At 37.9% G+C, this 18522-nt stretch overlaps 1 protein-coding gene across 3 annotated transcripts in view; it reads left to right on the forward strand.

Annotated features, from left to right (window-relative positions):
* The window catches only part of PDE7B (phosphodiesterase 7B), a 455595-nt gene that overhangs the window by 257623 nt on the left and 179450 nt on the right, over positions 1 to 18522 (forward strand). The window contains exon 1 of one of the 3 annotated variants that reach the window (XM_043962871.1): positions 3253 to 3712. The exons of the other annotated variants lie outside the window; for them this stretch is intronic. Coding sequence (XP_043818806.1) covers positions 3475 to 3712 — 238 coding nt within the window. The 5' untranslated portion in view covers positions 3253 to 3474. Of the gene's footprint in view, positions 1 to 3252; positions 3713 to 18522 lie in introns of those variants that run through there. 3 annotated transcript variants of the gene reach the window in all.

The following is an 18522-nucleotide window of genomic DNA, read 5'->3' on the forward strand; positions in this document are numbered from 1 at the left end:
AGAACAATTCTTTGCCAGAAGCAATGTTCAAATTTACTTATGATATCTGGAAAGAAAAGAGTCTATTTTGAGATTCTGCATATAATCCATCTTAAATCTTATTATTTTATGGCATCTTAACTTTAGAACTCATAATATGAAAGAGACATTAAATCAGCCACGTGGATTAGAAAACTCCTTTATAATGGGATTATTTCCCCCATACAACTCATCTCCACTAATTTCTTTCTCTGTGGTCTTTGTGTCCCAAGTTTCCAGATACTGACTTTTCTAGTGATGGATGTACAAATAAAGAGGAGGTTAGTGTTTTGTGTGTGGTGGTGGGGTTTTTTTGTTTTGTTTTGTTTTGTTTTGAAGACATGGGTCATCACAACTTAGAAGATAGTAGCCATACAATATCATTGAAACTAGTTAGGAGAAAAAATGACTGAACTTGAAAGAGTACACTTAGACAAGTGCTGAAATGCTCTCTGTTTATCTGAAGCTTATTTGAACCATCCCAATCTCTTGGGTCTGAAAAGTTGAGCCAGAAAATCTCTTGAGCCAGACTTTCTCGCAAGATTTCCTGTACTTCCTGTTTCTAAATGAGCCAGAAATACCACGAGAATGACCTTTCTCGTGGTATTTTTGAACTTCTCATCCAGGATAAAGACAATGTAGAGTCCTTTCCCTGATCCCCACAAAATAAGGAGAAAATTCTTAACATTGAGCATTTTCATTTTTCAAAACTTCAAACAGGCTTGGTTCCTCCTCAGGGGTAACAACTGAAATTAATATTCATTCTTTTCTAAACCATCACATTCAACCCTGTTAGTAAGGACTCATCTTTAATGATTTATTAATTTATAACTTCTCCAACATGTTTTTTGTGAGGAAATGTGTAAAACAATCCTTAAATATTATAATCAAAATTATATAACCTTGGATAAAAGAAAGTGCCTTTCTTGTACAAATGTGCAACCAGAGAGTTGTATTAGTGAGTGTGTGACATATTATATCATATATTTGTTTTCTTTGTTCTTAACCCCTTTGTTCAAAGGGTCAGGATATCCTGATGCTCATGACTATGGCAAAATAACTGAACAAAAATAAAAACCGTCAAATGCTTAGGAAGCCCTTGCTTGGGTTGGTATCATCAGGAAAGTTTGTGACTGTGGAATAAATTTAAGATCCTATCCAGATAAAATGCAAGTAGACTCCATTAGTCCATGTGCAAATAATTTTTTTAAAAAAATCTAATTTCTAGAAAGCTGTAATGTCTCAAGTTTTTATCAGAATGGTAAAATAAAAGAAGCAATGGTTGTTTAAAAAAAAATAATGAAAGCATCAAACTGGTGCTGGATTCCTCTCACCTCTGCTTGAAAACAAGAAATGAGAAAAGGTATGTTTTTCTTATGAGCAGATCATTGAACAGTCCAAATGTAGGTTATCCAAATGCTTAGGTATAATAGTTTTAAGTGCTTCATTAATATTTTGATCAAGGTCACAAAGAGAAGGCACCAGGTGCCTTTTGCATATATTTACACTTTTATACTTCAGCACACCCACTTGGAGCTTCTTCATCTATGAGGAAAGATAGAGTTTGTTTGCCAGTGTACTTTTCCATCTGGAAAAAAAAAGGGGGACAAGTCACTGAATTCAGTGTGGAAAAACCAAACTTATTAGCCATGGGTTGAGAGGAATAAGAATAATAAGAAAACATATTAAAGAAGCTTTCAGCAGCCTCCTTTAAAAAGATGGAGAGTAAAAATAAAACACAATCTCCCAACAGTCTTCCTCCTCCTCTCCCCTAAATTTCCTTCTCCACCCCTGAAGAAACATCAACTGATCAAATGATAAACCAGCCCCAAAAGTAATGTAGATCAGGAACAATTGATTGTACATCAGCGAAAGAAAATGCCAAGCAAAATAAAGCGTTTTGCAGTGCAGGGATGCAAGGGGAAAGATGTAATATACTACAGGAAAGTAAGGGATGTCCATGTGAATACTCAGGTTCAAAATGTTCCTATAAACCCTACTTGCTGGTAAAAGTGCCAAATACAATACTGCCTCGTTTACGTTTATGTCCAGGGCCTTTCAAATCATCTACAGGGGTGTGTTCCTTTTTTTTTTTTTTTAATTGGCTTTTGACTTCCAGGCTTCCGGCTTATATTCATAAATTGAAGGGAAATTGTTAAACCTATCCTGATTGTCCTTGAATGAACCTGTCTCAGGTGTAGGGCCCAATAGTTCTGAGGCCCAGATCCGAAGTCCACAGTGCTATCTCCTGGGAAAGTGACTTTCTTCAGACACTTTTCTTCCTTCTCACTGCCTGCCAGGCATGTCCCATGGTCTTTTTTCAGACTCTTTTATATATATTTTTTTAACTGTTGCTACTTTCCTTCAAAACTGGACTAAAACTGTCTGTGCTATTTGTTCAGATTACACAACAGCGTTGGACTTATGCATGCAGATCTTGATGTTTCCCTAATTCACTTCTTTCACAGTTAGCTTAGGAATGTGAATCAATGTTATTCCCCTTCCAGCTGAAGGGCAGCTGAGGTTACAAAGGGATTTGACTAATAGGTCAAAAACCCCTTTAGATTTGCTGAGAAATGAGGGACAGCAAGGAGAAGAAATGGAAAGGGGTGGAAAGGAGAGAGAAGGAGTTGCAGTATTTAATTGTGTTGCTGTAGATAAATTCAAACAGCTTTCTTAATATCTTCATCATAATGCAGTCATTAGTGGAAAGGAGAGAGATGGCCCCCTGCCAGGTCATCCAGAGAGAGGCAGCTGTGAACTGGTTCGGCTGGACTGTTCAAGCTTCCTTCTGTTTATTGAGGGCTCCTTCAGGCTGCAGGGCATGGTTTGGTGAAGTTTTTTCAGTTTACTAAATCAGCAGCTGTTCACCTGAGAACCTCAGATAACAGAACTCTATGGTGAGATAGGAGGATGAAGTAGGCGGAAGTCCCGCTTTCATGGAATTCTCTGGTGCACTGTAGCAGTTTGGACCATCTTTGAGAAGAACCAAAATAAAAATTAAAAAAATTAAAAAATAGATCAATGAAGAAGGGAGAAGGAGGAAAAGCAAATGCTAAACCTCGGTGGCTTTTTTTCCCCTGCTGTCATTCCCACTGCAGCCTGGGATTAATTAAGTGTTGTGAACTCAGTGCCTGGGAGGGGGGGGAGGGGGGGCGGAATGCTTTCTATCTCTAAGGAAGGAGAAGTACAGTAACTGTTTGAGATCGCTAGCCAGCGAGGAGTCTTGGGAAGTAAATCTCTCCTCAGAGTTTGTTGAGAGACTAAAGAGGCAGTGCTGCTGCCTGCCCTGCAGGGCTGGAGAAGCCTTCCCTTTCAGTTACTGGACCTGATTTTTCTTGTGTTCGTTTTCCCGTGACTGTAAAGAAGCTCCCCTCTAGTTGCGGCGGCGGCGGCGGCGGCAGCGGCAGCGGCAGCTGCAGCAGCGACACCAGCACCTCTGGAGAACAGGGCAGAATGCCTGTGCTAGATCGATGTTTTAACTCGGCAGAGCTGGGCAGAAGGTGGACTCCACGGGAAGGTCTGCTGCCCTCTTCCATGGGCAGCCGGCCAGAGTATCAGCAGGGACCATTGACCTGGGAGCTGCCAGAGATGATCAGGATGGTAAAGCTTGTTTGGAAATCCAAAAGTGAGCTGCAGGGGAACAAACAAAGAGGGCTTCTGGAAGCCGAAGATGCTGTCAATAGCTTCTCAGGTAACTTGAATTGTAGGGTGTAAAAGGTGACAAGGGCAAATCTGCTGACTTCCCGAATCCTTACATATAGGAATCTGACTAGGATGGAAAAGGGCTTGGGGTGGGGAATGGGGAAAAGGACCAAATGTGTAACATGGATACCTATAGTCAATATTTCAGAATGCATTTTAGAGTATGGAAAGTTAAGTGAGTTTCTGAAAGAACCTTCTTAGACTGTTTGGGGAGGTTCTTTATGTAAAAAGTAATGTATTTTCCCATAATTACATAAAACCACAGCAGTTTATATTGGCTTTCATTCTAGTCAGAGCCCACATACTTTGGGGGCAAGTTGCTAATCCTCTTTTCCTTAGCTTCCCCTTTGGGGAAATAAGTACAGCACTTGGATACCCCAGGTGCAGTCAGAAAAAAAAAAAAAGCTAGCTAGTATCAACCAATCAACCAGCATTTATTAAATGCCTACTATGCAATGGGCACTGCGCTCAGTAGCGGGGATGCAAAGGCATAAATGAATCAGTCCCTACCCTCAATAAACTTTCATTCTATTGAATTAGACCATATATACATATTTAAATATATAAACAATTTAGATTTTAAAAATCATTTCCTTGGTGGGGTGGTGCAAGTAACTGGGAGGATCAGGAAAATCTTCATGTAGAAGATAATGTTTGAGCTGAGCTTTGAAAAGAATTAACTACTTGAAAGAAGGTGGTTCAAGTTGTAATGTTATCATTTCCTTTCGTATTTGGGACAAGTCACTTAGAACTTTACGGTGTTTCAGAAAATGAAAACTATAACAACTCTGCTAGGGGTTGCGCTCTATTAAAAAAATAATAATCACTTAAGAGACCCAGAGTATATCATCAACTGAAAATTTGAAAACCAGCTGAAAGCTTCTTTGCCTTGGGAGAATTCTTGAGACACTCAAGTGGAAGGCAGTGAGATTGGAATTGGAAGAAAGAATGTGAAGGTGGGCTTTTTTGAATGCGCACCATCTGTGCAGTAGCATTTGGACATAGTGACGTTATAGGAGATTGGGGTCAGAGGGGCATGGACACAAGGGAGAAGCAGGGAGAACTACTACTTTAGTAGGAGATTATAATGGTCATGGGTTCACAGATCTGGAGCTCAGAGGGACTTTACAAGTCATCACTCATTCATTGTACAAATGAGGAAGCAAAGACCCTGAAAGGTGAGTAATTTGCCTGAGGTCACACAGTAAGTAACAGAGCTGGAATTTGAACCAAGGATCTCTGACTCTCAATTTCATGTTTTTCCATTTTGTCATCTGGTAGAAGCATATGATCACAAATTCTCAGGACCAAAAAGGACCTTGGAGCTCAACTGCCCCAACTCTACCATTTTACATATAAAACAACTGAAGGTCAAGAGAGTTAAATGTCTTTCCCAAGACCAAAACTAGTGACAGCGTCAGGACTGGAACAGAGACATCTAGACTTGTTCTCTAGTCTTCCTTCCCCAATATCTTTTCACAAAAATTTTGTCTTTAATAATTCAGTTGAGTCATAAAACTAAATCTTAACTCACAAGATCTGAGTTCGAGTCCCAACTTTGCCACTTATTTATTACATCTGTGAATCCTTTGGGGCTCAACTTCCTCATCTATAAAATGAGGGGGATCGGACTAGATGGCTTCTAAGGTCTCAGCTCTAGATCTAGGATCCCATGACTCTATGCGTATTTGCATTTGTTTAAGTACTTGATAAATTAAAAGGATCTCAAAGAAAATAGTGTAAGAAAGAAAAAGGTTTTTTTAAAAAATGAAGCTAGTCTATGGTAAGCAATGATTTAAAAAGTCAGTGGTTGGAAAAGAGAAGGAAACCAATGAGATTTTGAGGTTTGTGTGGCAAATGGGAGGTGGACGGATCCAGGAAGATGGACTTTGGTCAAAAGAAATGAGCTAATGTGAAAGCAAGTACAAAATTCATCTGAGCAGTGCAAGGAAAATTGAAAAAGCTACCTAGGCAAGAAACTGAGCCCATGTCACAGGACCTAGGACAACTCACACTTGGTTTATTCCAACTGATGACATGAGCACAGCTCACATTTCAGACTGTACCTTGAAAACCAACCCACTCAAGCAAGTGTTGGTATGTCCATGTGTACATGTATTTTTGTATTGCTCATACAGTGTGCTACTGAATGCCAAATTCTTGGTAAAAAAAAAAAAATCCAGCAGATAGAAAAGGGAACTCCAGGAATTTTTGGTGACTTAGAAGTTTTCTGGATTGAGTGGGAGTAAACTTGCTTCATTCTCAGTATGCATCTTGGTTGTCACCTCTTTTTTCTTATGGCATGTTCTTAAATAAGGGAGAATGGAAATGGAAGAGGTAAATCATTTACATAGCACCTACTATGTGCCAGTCACTGTACTAAGTGCTTTAAAAATATCTCTGTTGATGAAATAATCCAATTTACCTTTTTCCTGGAAGTCTTTCCTGTCCCCTACTCACCTCCAGCTGTTTATTCCTTCCCTCTGAGATTACCTTCTACCTACTCAGTATATATCTTGTAAATACTTAGTTATTTACATGTTGAATGTAAATTAGAATATAATTTTTATTAAAATGTAAACTTTTTGAGAGCAAGCACACAGTGCTTGGCATATAGGAAGCACATAATAAATGTTTGTTGACTGACTATCATCTTGGTTTCTAGAATGGGTGCTTTCTGTTCTGTTATTTCCTTAGGGAACTGCCTGTAAAGAGACCAGTTCAAATCCATCCTTAGAGGCAGCATTCAAGCATAAAATGTTTCTGTTTCTCTTCCTTATCCCTGTCTTTTTACATTTGGTGAGAAACCTCTCTGGAACAAGGTGTTTATGTTTGTAGGCAGTAAGACAGAAATATTATTGTGTAATCACCAAGCATCAGAGAGGGAGCCTAGGATTTGGAGTGGAGAGACACTTTAGAGATCGTCTAGGGCCACTACTGCCTTTTACAGAGGAGAAATTCACAGCTTTGGCCAAGGTCGCAAGGAACTTTGGTAAAGCAGCAGAGCTGAAGATTTATAGCCAGGTCTTCCAATTCCAAAACGATAGCTCTTTCTGGTACACAAGACTGACTCTGCATGGAACCAAAAAGTTATGTCAGGTTGTTGCCACAGTTTCACATTAAGTATCTTTCCACTACCTGTGTGATCTTGGACAAGTCAAATATGCCTTTTCTGGGATTCAGTTTCCTCACCTGTTAAAGACTGGAGTTAAACTAAATAGTCTCTGAGATCCCTTTTAATACTTAACCTCTGTGATCTTCCTTTCTTCCTGATTTATCTTTTGCAATTATCTTTGTCCATGGGTTAGCCTTTCTGAGCCTCAGTTTCCTTATCTGTAAAATGGGGATAGTGTACCCTAGTGCCCAGAAGCTGTGAAGCTTAAAAAGGATACTGCATGCCAAAACCTTTGAAAATTTTAAAGAACTTAGTTCATTCCAACTAATGACATGACAATATATTCATTATCTCAAACTCAAAATATCCAAAATAGAACTCATTTTCTTTCCCCCAAAACACCTCTTCCAAACTTTCCTACTTTTGCCAAAGATAAAACTAGCCTTCCAATTTCCCAGGTTCATAAGTTACCCTCAACTCTTCATATGCAATAAGCAGCCAAATCTTTTTTTCTGCCTCTACATCTTCTTTCTGTGTAACCCCATCACTCTACTCAGCTCACACCCTCATAAACTCTCACCTAGTTTATTGCAAGTCACTTCATTGGTCTTCCTGCCATAAGTTTCTCCCTTTTTCACTCCAGCCTTGGCACAGTCACTAAAGTCATTCTCCTTAAATGCAGGTCTAACCATTGTCACTCCCTTACTCAGAAAACTCCTATGGCTTCCTACTGCCACCAGAATCTAATATATGTTCCTCTGTTTAGATTTTAAAATCCATCACAACTATGCCTTCAACCTATCTTTCCAACTTCATGGTACATCATGCCCCTCCCACATTTTAGAATCCAGCCAGACAAGTCTTCTTTCAGTTCCTTTTGTCTTTGTGCCTTTGTGCCTTTGTGCTGGTTTTCCCCCATGCCTTGTGTGCCCTCCCTCTCCACTCCACTTCCTAAAAATTTCTCTAGTTCTGCAAGGTGCAGCTCAAACAAGACCTTCTGCCTTTTCTGATCACCTCAAATTGACTAGAGCCTCCATCTCAAACTCCCTTGTGTTTGATTCTTTTGTATCTATATCTATATATTTATATACATAGATATAGAGAGTATGGAGCTATATATAGTGTTATATGTAATATATAGTGTTATATGTAATATATAGCTATATCATAGATAGTACTATGTATATATTATATAGCATATATAAATGTGCTGCTGTATAGAATATGTAGCTCTATCATATATAGTACCATGTATATATTATATATAGTGTTATATATAATATGTAGCTCTAGCCTATATAGCACTATATATGCATATGTTATATATAGGACTTGACAGCTATATTATATAGCCATACACACACACACATATATGACTTATAGCTATATATAAATATAGTACTACATATAATATATGGTTATGTCACATATAGCAATATATGTGTGTTATATATAGCCCTTGATAGCTAAACTATATATGGTACTATATATGTAAATATAGTGCTATATCTAATATGTCAATATATCATATACTGAAATATATGTATATATTATATGTAGCACTTGATGGCTATATTATATAGAGTGCCATATATTTAGATATATATAAATATAGTGCTATGCATAATATATGGTGATATCATATGTAGCAATATATGTATGTATTATATAGCACTTTCTAGCCATATTATATATCACTATATATGTATGTATTATATATAGGATTCAATGGCTACATTATATATAGCATTATATGTGTCTGTATTATATATAGTACTTTATAGTAACAAAACACCTGGATATGCATCATCTCATTTCAACTATACAGCAAGCCCAAGAGGTTCAAAGTAAATGCATTCCTGTTATGCTAATAAGGAAAAACTCTCAATAGAAAAAAAACTGTCCACAGGCATGCATTTTTGTATAGTTGAGGGGATGAAGTAAATGAAACTATCTAGAATAGCTATTTGATCCTAAATACAAAAAATGTACATAAGCCATAAAACTTTAGTGAAATCTCTGCCAGACAGTGCCACATAATATTAACGATATGCAAAGAATCTTCTTAAAGTTAATTCAGCTTCCAACTACCAAAATATATAATTTCATGTTCCCAGTTCCTAAAAGATTCCTGACTGTAAAACTTTCAAAGTTGCATTGACTCTGCTAAATCATTATTTTAGTCTATTCTGCCTAGAATGTCTTTGCCCACCATTCTGAATCCTCTCTATCCTTTTGGACCCAAATTGAAGACCTACATGGAGCCCTCTTTGAATGCCCTAGGAAACAGTCATTCTTCTTCTTTCCTGAATATCTCTATCATTCATAGTCTGTTCCTCACATCCTAGCATTTAATTGTACATTGCCTAGTATTTATTGTTTGTGGATTGTTTCTTATTTGTAAGTCTCAATTATCCAGCCATGTTGATAAACAACTCAAGGGCAAGGACTGTGCCTTATACCTTCTCTTGTTTTCCCTTATGGTGTGAAAAATAGTCTTAAATAAACATAAGAATCATAGTTTTTAGATTTTGAATGGTTATTAATTATAATAACAATAATAATAAATAGCTAGCATTTACATAGTGCTTTAAAGTTAGCAAAGTACTTAACAAATATTGTCTTTTGATCCTCAAAACAACCCTGGGAGGTAGATGCTATTATCCCTATTTTATAAATAAGGAAACTGAGGCGGGAAGAGAATAAGTGACTAGCCCAGGGTCATACAGTTAATAAATGTCTTCCGGATTCCAGGTCTAGCACTCTAGCACCATACAGGTCTATGCAATTTGACCTTGGTCTCAATCTCTTATGTATAACTGAATTGAATTGAATTGAATTGAAATAAATTGAACCTTTAATTGAATTAATTACTTAAGCAATATAGGATGTTGGTCATGAGAAAAAGCCAAGGCAGCTGACCTTTATAACTAGGTCACAGGAAATCTCCAACATACAAATGGTTTTGAAATTGAGAACATAGCTCCCTATAAATAATGTAATCAGTGGTGTTTATATTTTTACACTGGCCCACCAAAAACCTATTTCACTAATAAGGTAACAAATCATCTACTAGTTACATAGTACCTGGCACATAGCAGACATTTAATATATGTTTGTTGACTGACTGACTAACTAAATGTCCTACTTTGATTCTTCACTGTATAGTAGTGGTGACTAGTAGAGTTCTCAAAGGCCATATGGCTCTAGCATGTTTTTCTAAGCTAGGAAAATTTGGGGAAGCTTCCTTCATTCTTCTATGTTTCTGGCTCTCAGGATTTCCCATCATCCTCCCCCTCTTCCATCTCCCTTTTATGTATTGTGTTCCCCCATTTTAATGTAAGCCCCCTGAGGGCAGGGAATATCTTTCTTTTTGTTTGGACTTGTATCTCCAGTACTTAGTATAGCCAAGTATGAGCTTCATTTATGCTTGTTACCTCCGTTTCTTCCTCTATTAAATATAAAAATGAGGGGTTAAACTAGATGACCTCGATGATCCTTTCCAGTTACCAAGCTCCGGCCCTGTGATACTGATCTAGCTTCACTGTGTCACACTATGACTCTCAGAAATGTCTGGGGGTGGCTAGGTGGCAGGGGGTGGCTAGGTGGCGCAGTGGATAAAGCATCGGCCCTGGATTCAGGAGTACCTGAGTTCAAATCCGGCCTCAGACACTTGACTTACTAGCTGTGTGACCCTGGGCAAGTCACTTAACCCCCATTGCCCCGCAAAAAAAAAAAAATGTCTAAAGGATATTTTCAAGGGTTATAGAAATGGAAAGTTCTTAATAGATCAAATTTCATTGTAGGATTTAGGGTTAGAACAGACTTTGGAGGTCATTTAGTCCAACTTCCTCATTTTATAGAAGAAAATTCTGAGGTAAAGATAATGGAAGTGATTTGCTTGAGATCACATAGCTAGAATGTATTCCAGATGGAATTCATACTTCAGGTCACTGGATTACAAATCCAGGGCATTTCCTTCTATCTGTCTTTCATCAAGTCCCGGCTTAGGTACTATTCCTAGGTGAAGCTATTTCTCAGATTCCCTTCCGGGGTAGTGCTTTCTCCCTTCTCTAATTTCCTTGTACTATATTCATTTGTATATGTGTTGTCTTCCCTAAGTAGACTGTAAGTTCCCTGAGGGTAGAAATGTTTCATCTATGTTCTTGTGTTCCCAGGTCTTAATACATTGCCTTGTCCATAGTTGTTCCTTAATAAAAGTTAGCCAAATAGAACTACACCATTTGGGGATTTCATTTTCATTGCTATGTGTGTCACTAGTACCAAGTTTAGGCTTACCAACAATGATTAGGGTCTGTTGGATCTCATAAGTGAAATGAAGGGTACAGAAGAAAAAAACAAAAAGGGATTGAGAGAAAAAAAGAAATTTTCCCACTCAGAGACTATAGGGAAAGAGTTTGAAGAAAGAGGAAGTAGAAAGGGTATGTATGTTTGGGGGAAAGAAGAGGGAGAGAGGGAGGGAGGGAAGGAAGGAAGGAGGGAGAGAGAGAATATTTCACAAGGTAGAATAAAGATGTGAATTGTGAAAGACCAAGAAAAGTGACCACGACATATTCTGTTGTGGGGGGGGGGGGGTAGGGGGGGGCCAAAGGAGAAGACATTGTCAGACAGTTCCCCAATCATGGCCACCAGATGGAGCCATGAGTTTAAAACAACTTCGAGGGGGGCGGGGATTGTGGGAGAGGAGAATTTTGAATGTGTCCTCCGTGGGTTGGAGGAGGAAATGACTCTTCTTATGTATGGGACATTCATATGTCAGGTGTTCTTAACTCAACAAGGATCTCTAACTAGGCATTACCTATAGTACTGGCTCATGGAGAAAGAATTATGTTTTTAACTTGATTTTACTTTAAGTCTTAACTACAACTTAATTGGTTTTTGAGGCAGCTTGGTGAGATAGAGTTATTCTCAATACAACAACTACTACAAGAATTATTAGGTTCACGTATGGACACATACTGGCCATAATTGTGTGATCCAATTCAAGTCCCTTCATATCTCAATGTCCTAAGCAACTCTCTAAGACTATATGGCAGAGAAGATGTCAACCAGCATTGGGAGAGGAAGTTTCCGCATCTGGGAGTTCCTCAGTCCATGAAATCATAGTCCCTATGCCATGATTGTTTTATTGCTCACAAGTAAATGGAGGGTGACCTGCTAAGCAGAGGCAAAGATGAGGCAGGCATGCCATACATTTTAAGTTATATGACAGCAAGAGGAAAATGACCAATGATAGGATGATACCTGAAGCATCATCCCCGTACCTTTTTTTCAATACTAGTTACTTCCTCCTTCTTTCCTATACTGATCTTGTGTTTTCAGAGCTCTCTCCATTTGAAAGTTACCTTTCCTTGTTAATTTTCCTTCAGCCTTGACCATGCCTTTCTCTTCTATTCCCCCAAAGTGTTCTGTCCCTCCTAAAGTTACCTTGTGTTAACTTTTCTTTGTACATGTTGTATCATCCCAGTAGAATACAAGCTCCCTGAAGTCAGTAACTTTTTCATTTGTGTCTTCATGTCCCGATTACTTCTCATGGTGCTTTGTACTTTGTAAGTGCTTAATAAATGTTTATTGAATTTGGTCAGTCTGAATATGAAACAAAACTCTTCACTGCCACCACCATCATTTCTCTTCCCATCCACCCATATCCAACAAAACAAGACAAAAAACTTGTATACTTGGCTTGTTGAGGATATCATACTTTTTTTTCATTGTGGTAGTACATGAATTTAGATTAGCTCCTAATGAACGGGGGCTACTTCTTGGTTAGTTTAAATATTATTGAGTATCAAGCATTGTTACTTGAGCACATGGGTATTTCAGAAATACTACTTTGACTCTAATTCCTTTTTTTTTTTTTTTTTGGTGGGGCAATGGGGGTTAAGTGACCTGCCCAGGGTCACACAGCCAGTAAAGTATCAAGTGTCTGAGGCCGGATTTGAAGTCAGGAACTCCTGAATCTAGGGCCAGTGCTTTATCCACTGCGCCACCTAGCCGCCCCCATGACTCTAATTCCAATCAGCAGCAAGTCTAAGGCTAGCCAGTATTGATCAGGGCTCATCCCTGGTTATATAAGAAATCTGTTTTTCAGAATTCAGATCAATAACTTCAAATGCTGAAGTCATGTGGATCATCTTTCATTTGGGGTGACTATAATCTAATTTTTCTAATATATTTCACTTATATATTAAGTTTGTACAGAATATATTCATTTCAGTAATTCTTAGGAACATAAAATATAAAACATGGGGGGAAAGACCCCATTAATGATCCCCCTTGACCATTACAACTCCTTATTTCTCTGAAGAAGGAAGCAACTTATAAGCAGTGCAGTACTGAAAAAGACAAGGATGGGAGATACAAGAAGTATCAGAGAAGAGAGGGCTCTAAGTAGCACACTCTGATTCAAGTTTAGCATGACTTCTAAGGTCCATTGTGGCTCTAACTCTATGATCCTGTGCTTTTATGTCTCAAATGGAACAATTTGAACTGTGCTGGATAACCTTAACTACCAAGAGGTTACATTTTGCAGGCAGGGACCCAATACATCATGACCTTATCATGAAAGAACAATTAGAAAATTAATAAAATCTATTTAAATTACTATTATGAAGAATAAGAATTTGTTCATTTAAAATAATAGTTATACCTTTATTCTAAATGTCAGTATTAGGAAATGTTAGTGGATTCTGAATGACTGCTATGAAATGCAAAATGTAATATCCCAAGATACTTGCCAAAACTCAAGTGCATTTTCATTTTCTTGTAAGCACTAATGATTTTATTAAAGGCAATCTTCTGGTTTAAAGCAAAGAATAAATTGTCTTAATAGTGGATATGTAAATAGAATTTTAATTCATGAAAAAGTCTTAATTGAGTTTCTTCTGTTCATTCTTTACCAGTAATTGCTAACATACAAAAGTTTCCTTGCAGTAAATGTGGCTGAAGATAAAAAAGGACCAAATCAATCAAAAATTATTAATGAGCAAATTTTCTAGTCAATCGTTATTTGAGAAGCAAATTTTAATTCCTTCAATTGAAAAAAATGTTAAATATTACAGGCAATAGATAAGAATTAGTCTTTAAAACAACCACAACAAAACTTTGTGAAAATAGATTAAGTAAATAAAAAAATCCTATCAAAACAAATAATGCTTTAAAAAGTACCAAGAAGTTACAATTTATAATTATGTCATTTTATAATTAATGCATATTAGTAGTAATTGTATATATTGCATTGGGGCAGGATAGGGGAGACAGCAAATTCCTGGATAAGCATCCATTTTTACATCTTCGGATGTTTTGCAAAGGCTAAATATTCAAAAGCAGCTCCTATTCGAGATGCCAGTCTGGAAATGCCTTAATGTGATTTCAAAATATAGTACAGAAATGTGTATGTTTACTTGGTTCTACAAATGAGCTTTTAGGGGGTTGAAGTGAATGGAGGATGTTGTTCCCACTTCTTCCTTCTGCTATTTGTCTGAAGACTGTTTTCTGCAAAGCTGCTTGAGAAGGATAGCACTACATTGACTTTTGCTTCTAACTGAACTCCTTAAAGAAAAACATCAGATGCTTCTTTATGTAGAAGATGTGGAGAGCTTAGATTTAATCTCATATTTCATCCCTGCTGCTGAAAATATGGACTGCTTTCCACCCACTCTGAATTTTCTCTCACAGTCTTAGAAGATAAAAAACAATTAACATACAACCAAATGAATATATGACAATATCAAAAATAATAAGCATAATTCAAAAATGTTTTCTCAATTTAAAAAATTATATCCACGTTTTTTGCAATGCAAATCTTGTTCCCTTTTTTGCTGTTATTTTAAAATAACTGTTTGGTCCTTTCTTGCTTTTTATAAATTTCCTTTCAGTGTTGACCACTTCTTTCTTCAAGACCCCTAAAAGGCTACCAGTTACATTTTGTATGTTGAAACTTCCCTTTTTTTTTCAAACTCCTTCATATTTTTCAACTCACATCACTAACATAGTTTCTTCTTTCAGAATTATCTCCCCCTGCACCCTATTCTGTGTGCTTTATAGATTACAGATAAGACCCTTGCCCCCCAAGCAATTTATAATTTAGGTTAGGTTTCAGACATGCCCTGATTACCAGAAACAGCAAGTGAGTCACAGTGATGTCATTAGTAAAGAAATTAATTGGAAAAGCTCCAACCAGTCTGCAACTGAAAAAGGCAGTATGGAAAGATGAAGCAAAATCAGGTAATGTCTTAAAAGTGAGAACCAGAGATGTCAGCTTATGTGGATGGGCTAAGAGACAGACCTAAAAGGGGGAAGGAGGGGAGAGAAATTAAGGGGGAAAAAACCAACAAGAGTCAAGAGCAGCTATCTTTGATGTGGCATTTTAATAAACTTGATAGAAGATCAATGAAAAGTTGAGCAGTCAGGAAGGAGTATGAAATCATAGAGGTAAGAGAAGAAAATGGGCTGAATTTAAATATTTAGCCAAACAACTAGAAAAAAAGAAAAATGTGTACCATTCTGCAAAGAAAGAGCCCAGTGGAATACCTTTCCTGGCTTAAAGGGGAAAGAGGACTAAAATGAAAATTGTATGGAGGCATGATGCACTCAGTAGTGGATATTCAAGAAGGATGCAAGGCAAACATCATCACATACCTCTCCTAAATGGACTGTCCACATTCCAGAGTCTGTAGATCCAGGCATCTCCTTTTTCTCTCATTCTCTCTTTTGTTCAGCTCTCACTCAAACACCATACTTTGATAAGAGCCGAAATTCCACTTCTGAAGAATCTGACAGATGGAACCATATCAATTTAGGAGGTTTTGGATGAAACTGATCCAAGAGACAAGGCTAAACACTCCAGGGAATGTTATAGAAATAGACAAGGAGAGAAGGGTCTATAAAAACATCAGTAAGGGAGAAAGAGTAAGATGAGATCACAGTGTAAAAAATCAAATGAAAAGCACAGGAGGTATAATCAGAAACAGAAACAACAGGGAAATTGAAACAATTACTTTGGCCAGCACTGCCTCCCCCCACCCCGATACATTCTGCACCCAAACCATTCTACTTCGTCTGTTCTCTCTTCTCTGAAAATTCACACCAATTTTCAGAAGCCATCCCTGAAGTGTCTTCCTAAAAAGTTCAGCAGCAATTGTAGTAAATGAAACACGATATTCAGCAAGGGGTGAGGCACTTGCAGTCTGGCATGTTTCACAATGAATGGTGAAATTTTTATGTTCTAGGAACCTGATAATCTTGAACTACAGCCCTAATCACACAATACATTGTGCTCTTGAGGAGTATTTGGGGGTCTGATGTGCTTTCCTTGTTGGCAATGTGCAAATGTTCTCATTGGAAATTTCTAAAAGGTCTTCCTTTTCCTCTTCCACACCCAGGCCCCTTGAGAGAATGGAGAATGAGGAAATTATAGAAGCTAAATGTTGTAACTGTTCCCAGCCTCCCCCAAAATCGGAGAATGAGGAAATTATAGAAGCTAAATGTTGTAACTGTTCCCAGCCTCCCCCAAAATCTATGTTGCTATCTTTCATGATGATTGGAATCTTCTTCTTTCCCCCTCCCCCATCACTGTTTACCCTCCTGCCCCAAACCCTTTTTTAAAAAAACTAACCTCCCTCTTGAAACAATGATGTCCATGCCAACAGGTGCTAGACCCAGCGTGAATTCAGGTACATTCTCCATACTGTCCAATCCAGCCTTATATTAAACTCTTAGAGCTGGAAGGGATATTGGAGACCCTCTAGGACAACTCCTTCATTTTACACAAGTCTATGCCCAAAAGGGGTAAATAATTTGAACAAGGTGACATATTTAGCAAAGAGCAGAGCCCTGATCTGCTATTATTGCAACCCAGGTCTTCTGGCTCCACATGAAAAAGTCTTTTCACTGCACCTTTTCCAACCTTATCTGGTAGGACGTAACAGGAGAGGGAAAGTATTTCCTTGTCACTTTGATTAGTCTCATGAATTTGGAGATTAAGAATTCACCAGATTTTGATTTCAAAAATAATTCCTCACCTACTTGCCCTGTGACACCCTTTTCTTTGTTCAGTTGTATAATAGACCTTTGCCCCTTATTGAAAAGTGATAATATGTTCAAAGATTCTCATTTAAAACTTTATTTATTTTTGAAAATTTCACAAAATTTCTCAAAATAATTACAAACAGGGGCAGCTAGGTGGCGCAGTGGATAGAGCACCGGCCCTGGATTCAGGAGGACCTGAGTTCAAATCCAGCCTCAGACACTTGACACTTACTAGCTGTGTGACCCTGGGCAAGTCACTTAACCCCCATTGCCCCTCACAAAAAAAAAAATTACAAACACTTAGAATGTTTAAACAAATTTCCCCTGCAGGATTGGGATTTGGTACTCTTTGGTATCTTGTATCCAAAAATTACCTTTCTCTAACTTTATAAAAGGATAACTAAGTGGTGCAGTGGATAGAATACCAGGCCTTAAGTCAGAAAGACTCATCATCCTGATGATCAGGCCTCAGATACTTACTAGCTGTGTGACCCTGGACAAATGACCTAACCCTATTTGCCTCAGTTTCCTCATCTGGAAGTGGAGAAGGAAATAGCAAAGCACTCCGGTGTCTTTGCCAAGAAAACCCCAAATAGGGTCACAGAGAGTAATGATTAAACAACCACAAACTTTATTAAAACAATCAATAGATCCCTAGGCTGTGGATCCCCTGATTATTATTATTATTACTAAAACTAGGATGCTACTCTAAATAAATCACATTGTGAGCGATATTATTGTCCCTATGGAATTTTGTCTAACTTACCATTGATTTAGTTTCATTACATATTAGTATTTTTCATGGTATGGTTTTAGGATCATAAATCTACTCCCGGAGGTCCTCTAATTCAACCATCTCATTTTAAACATGAGAAAACTGATTGAATTGCCCAAGATTACATGTCATATCAGTGGCAGGATTTTTTATTGAATCATACTTCTATTCTTGGTCAGCTTTGAATATGTTAATAAAAACACTAATTTTATAAACCTCCCTTCACAAGGATCATGCTTTTAAAAATATCTATAAGGGGGTAGCTAGGTAGCACAGTGGATAAAGCACTGGCCCTGGAGTCAGGAGGACCTGAGTTCAAATGCGGCCTCAGACACTTGACACTTACTAGCTATGTGACCCTGGGCAAGACACTTAACCCTCATTGCCCCCCACACACACACAAAAAATATCTATAAGGAAAGACTGCAGCTTAGTTCAATTTAGCAACTATTTGTCTAGTGCCTACTACATACAAGGCATTGTACTAGGCTATCAAAGTGATAGAAAGAGGTTAGTAAGCAGTGCCTGCTCTTGTGGAACTCACCATTGAATAGAAGGGAGAAGACACATACATGGGGTTTTCTTGGCAAAGACACTGGAGTGGTTTGCTATTTTCTTCTCCACTTCATTTTACAGATGAGGAAACTGAGGCCTGATCATCAGGAAGATGAGTCTTCCTGACTTAAGGCCTGGCATTCTGTCCACATAATATTTTAAGAAACTATAGTACATAATAGGATGTGATAAATGCTGAAAGAGGGAGAGGGAGAGAGACAGAGAGAGAAAGCACAGGGTTCAGAAGAGAGAAATCACTTCCCTTTGGGGGAAATTGAAAAGGCTGCATGAAGTTTCATGTGAA

This window comes from Dromiciops gliroides, chromosome 4, assembly GCF_019393635.1.
Source record: "Dromiciops gliroides isolate mDroGli1 chromosome 4, mDroGli1.pri, whole genome shotgun sequence".
NCBI lineage: Eukaryota > Metazoa > Chordata > Mammalia > Microbiotheria > Microbiotheriidae > Dromiciops > Dromiciops gliroides.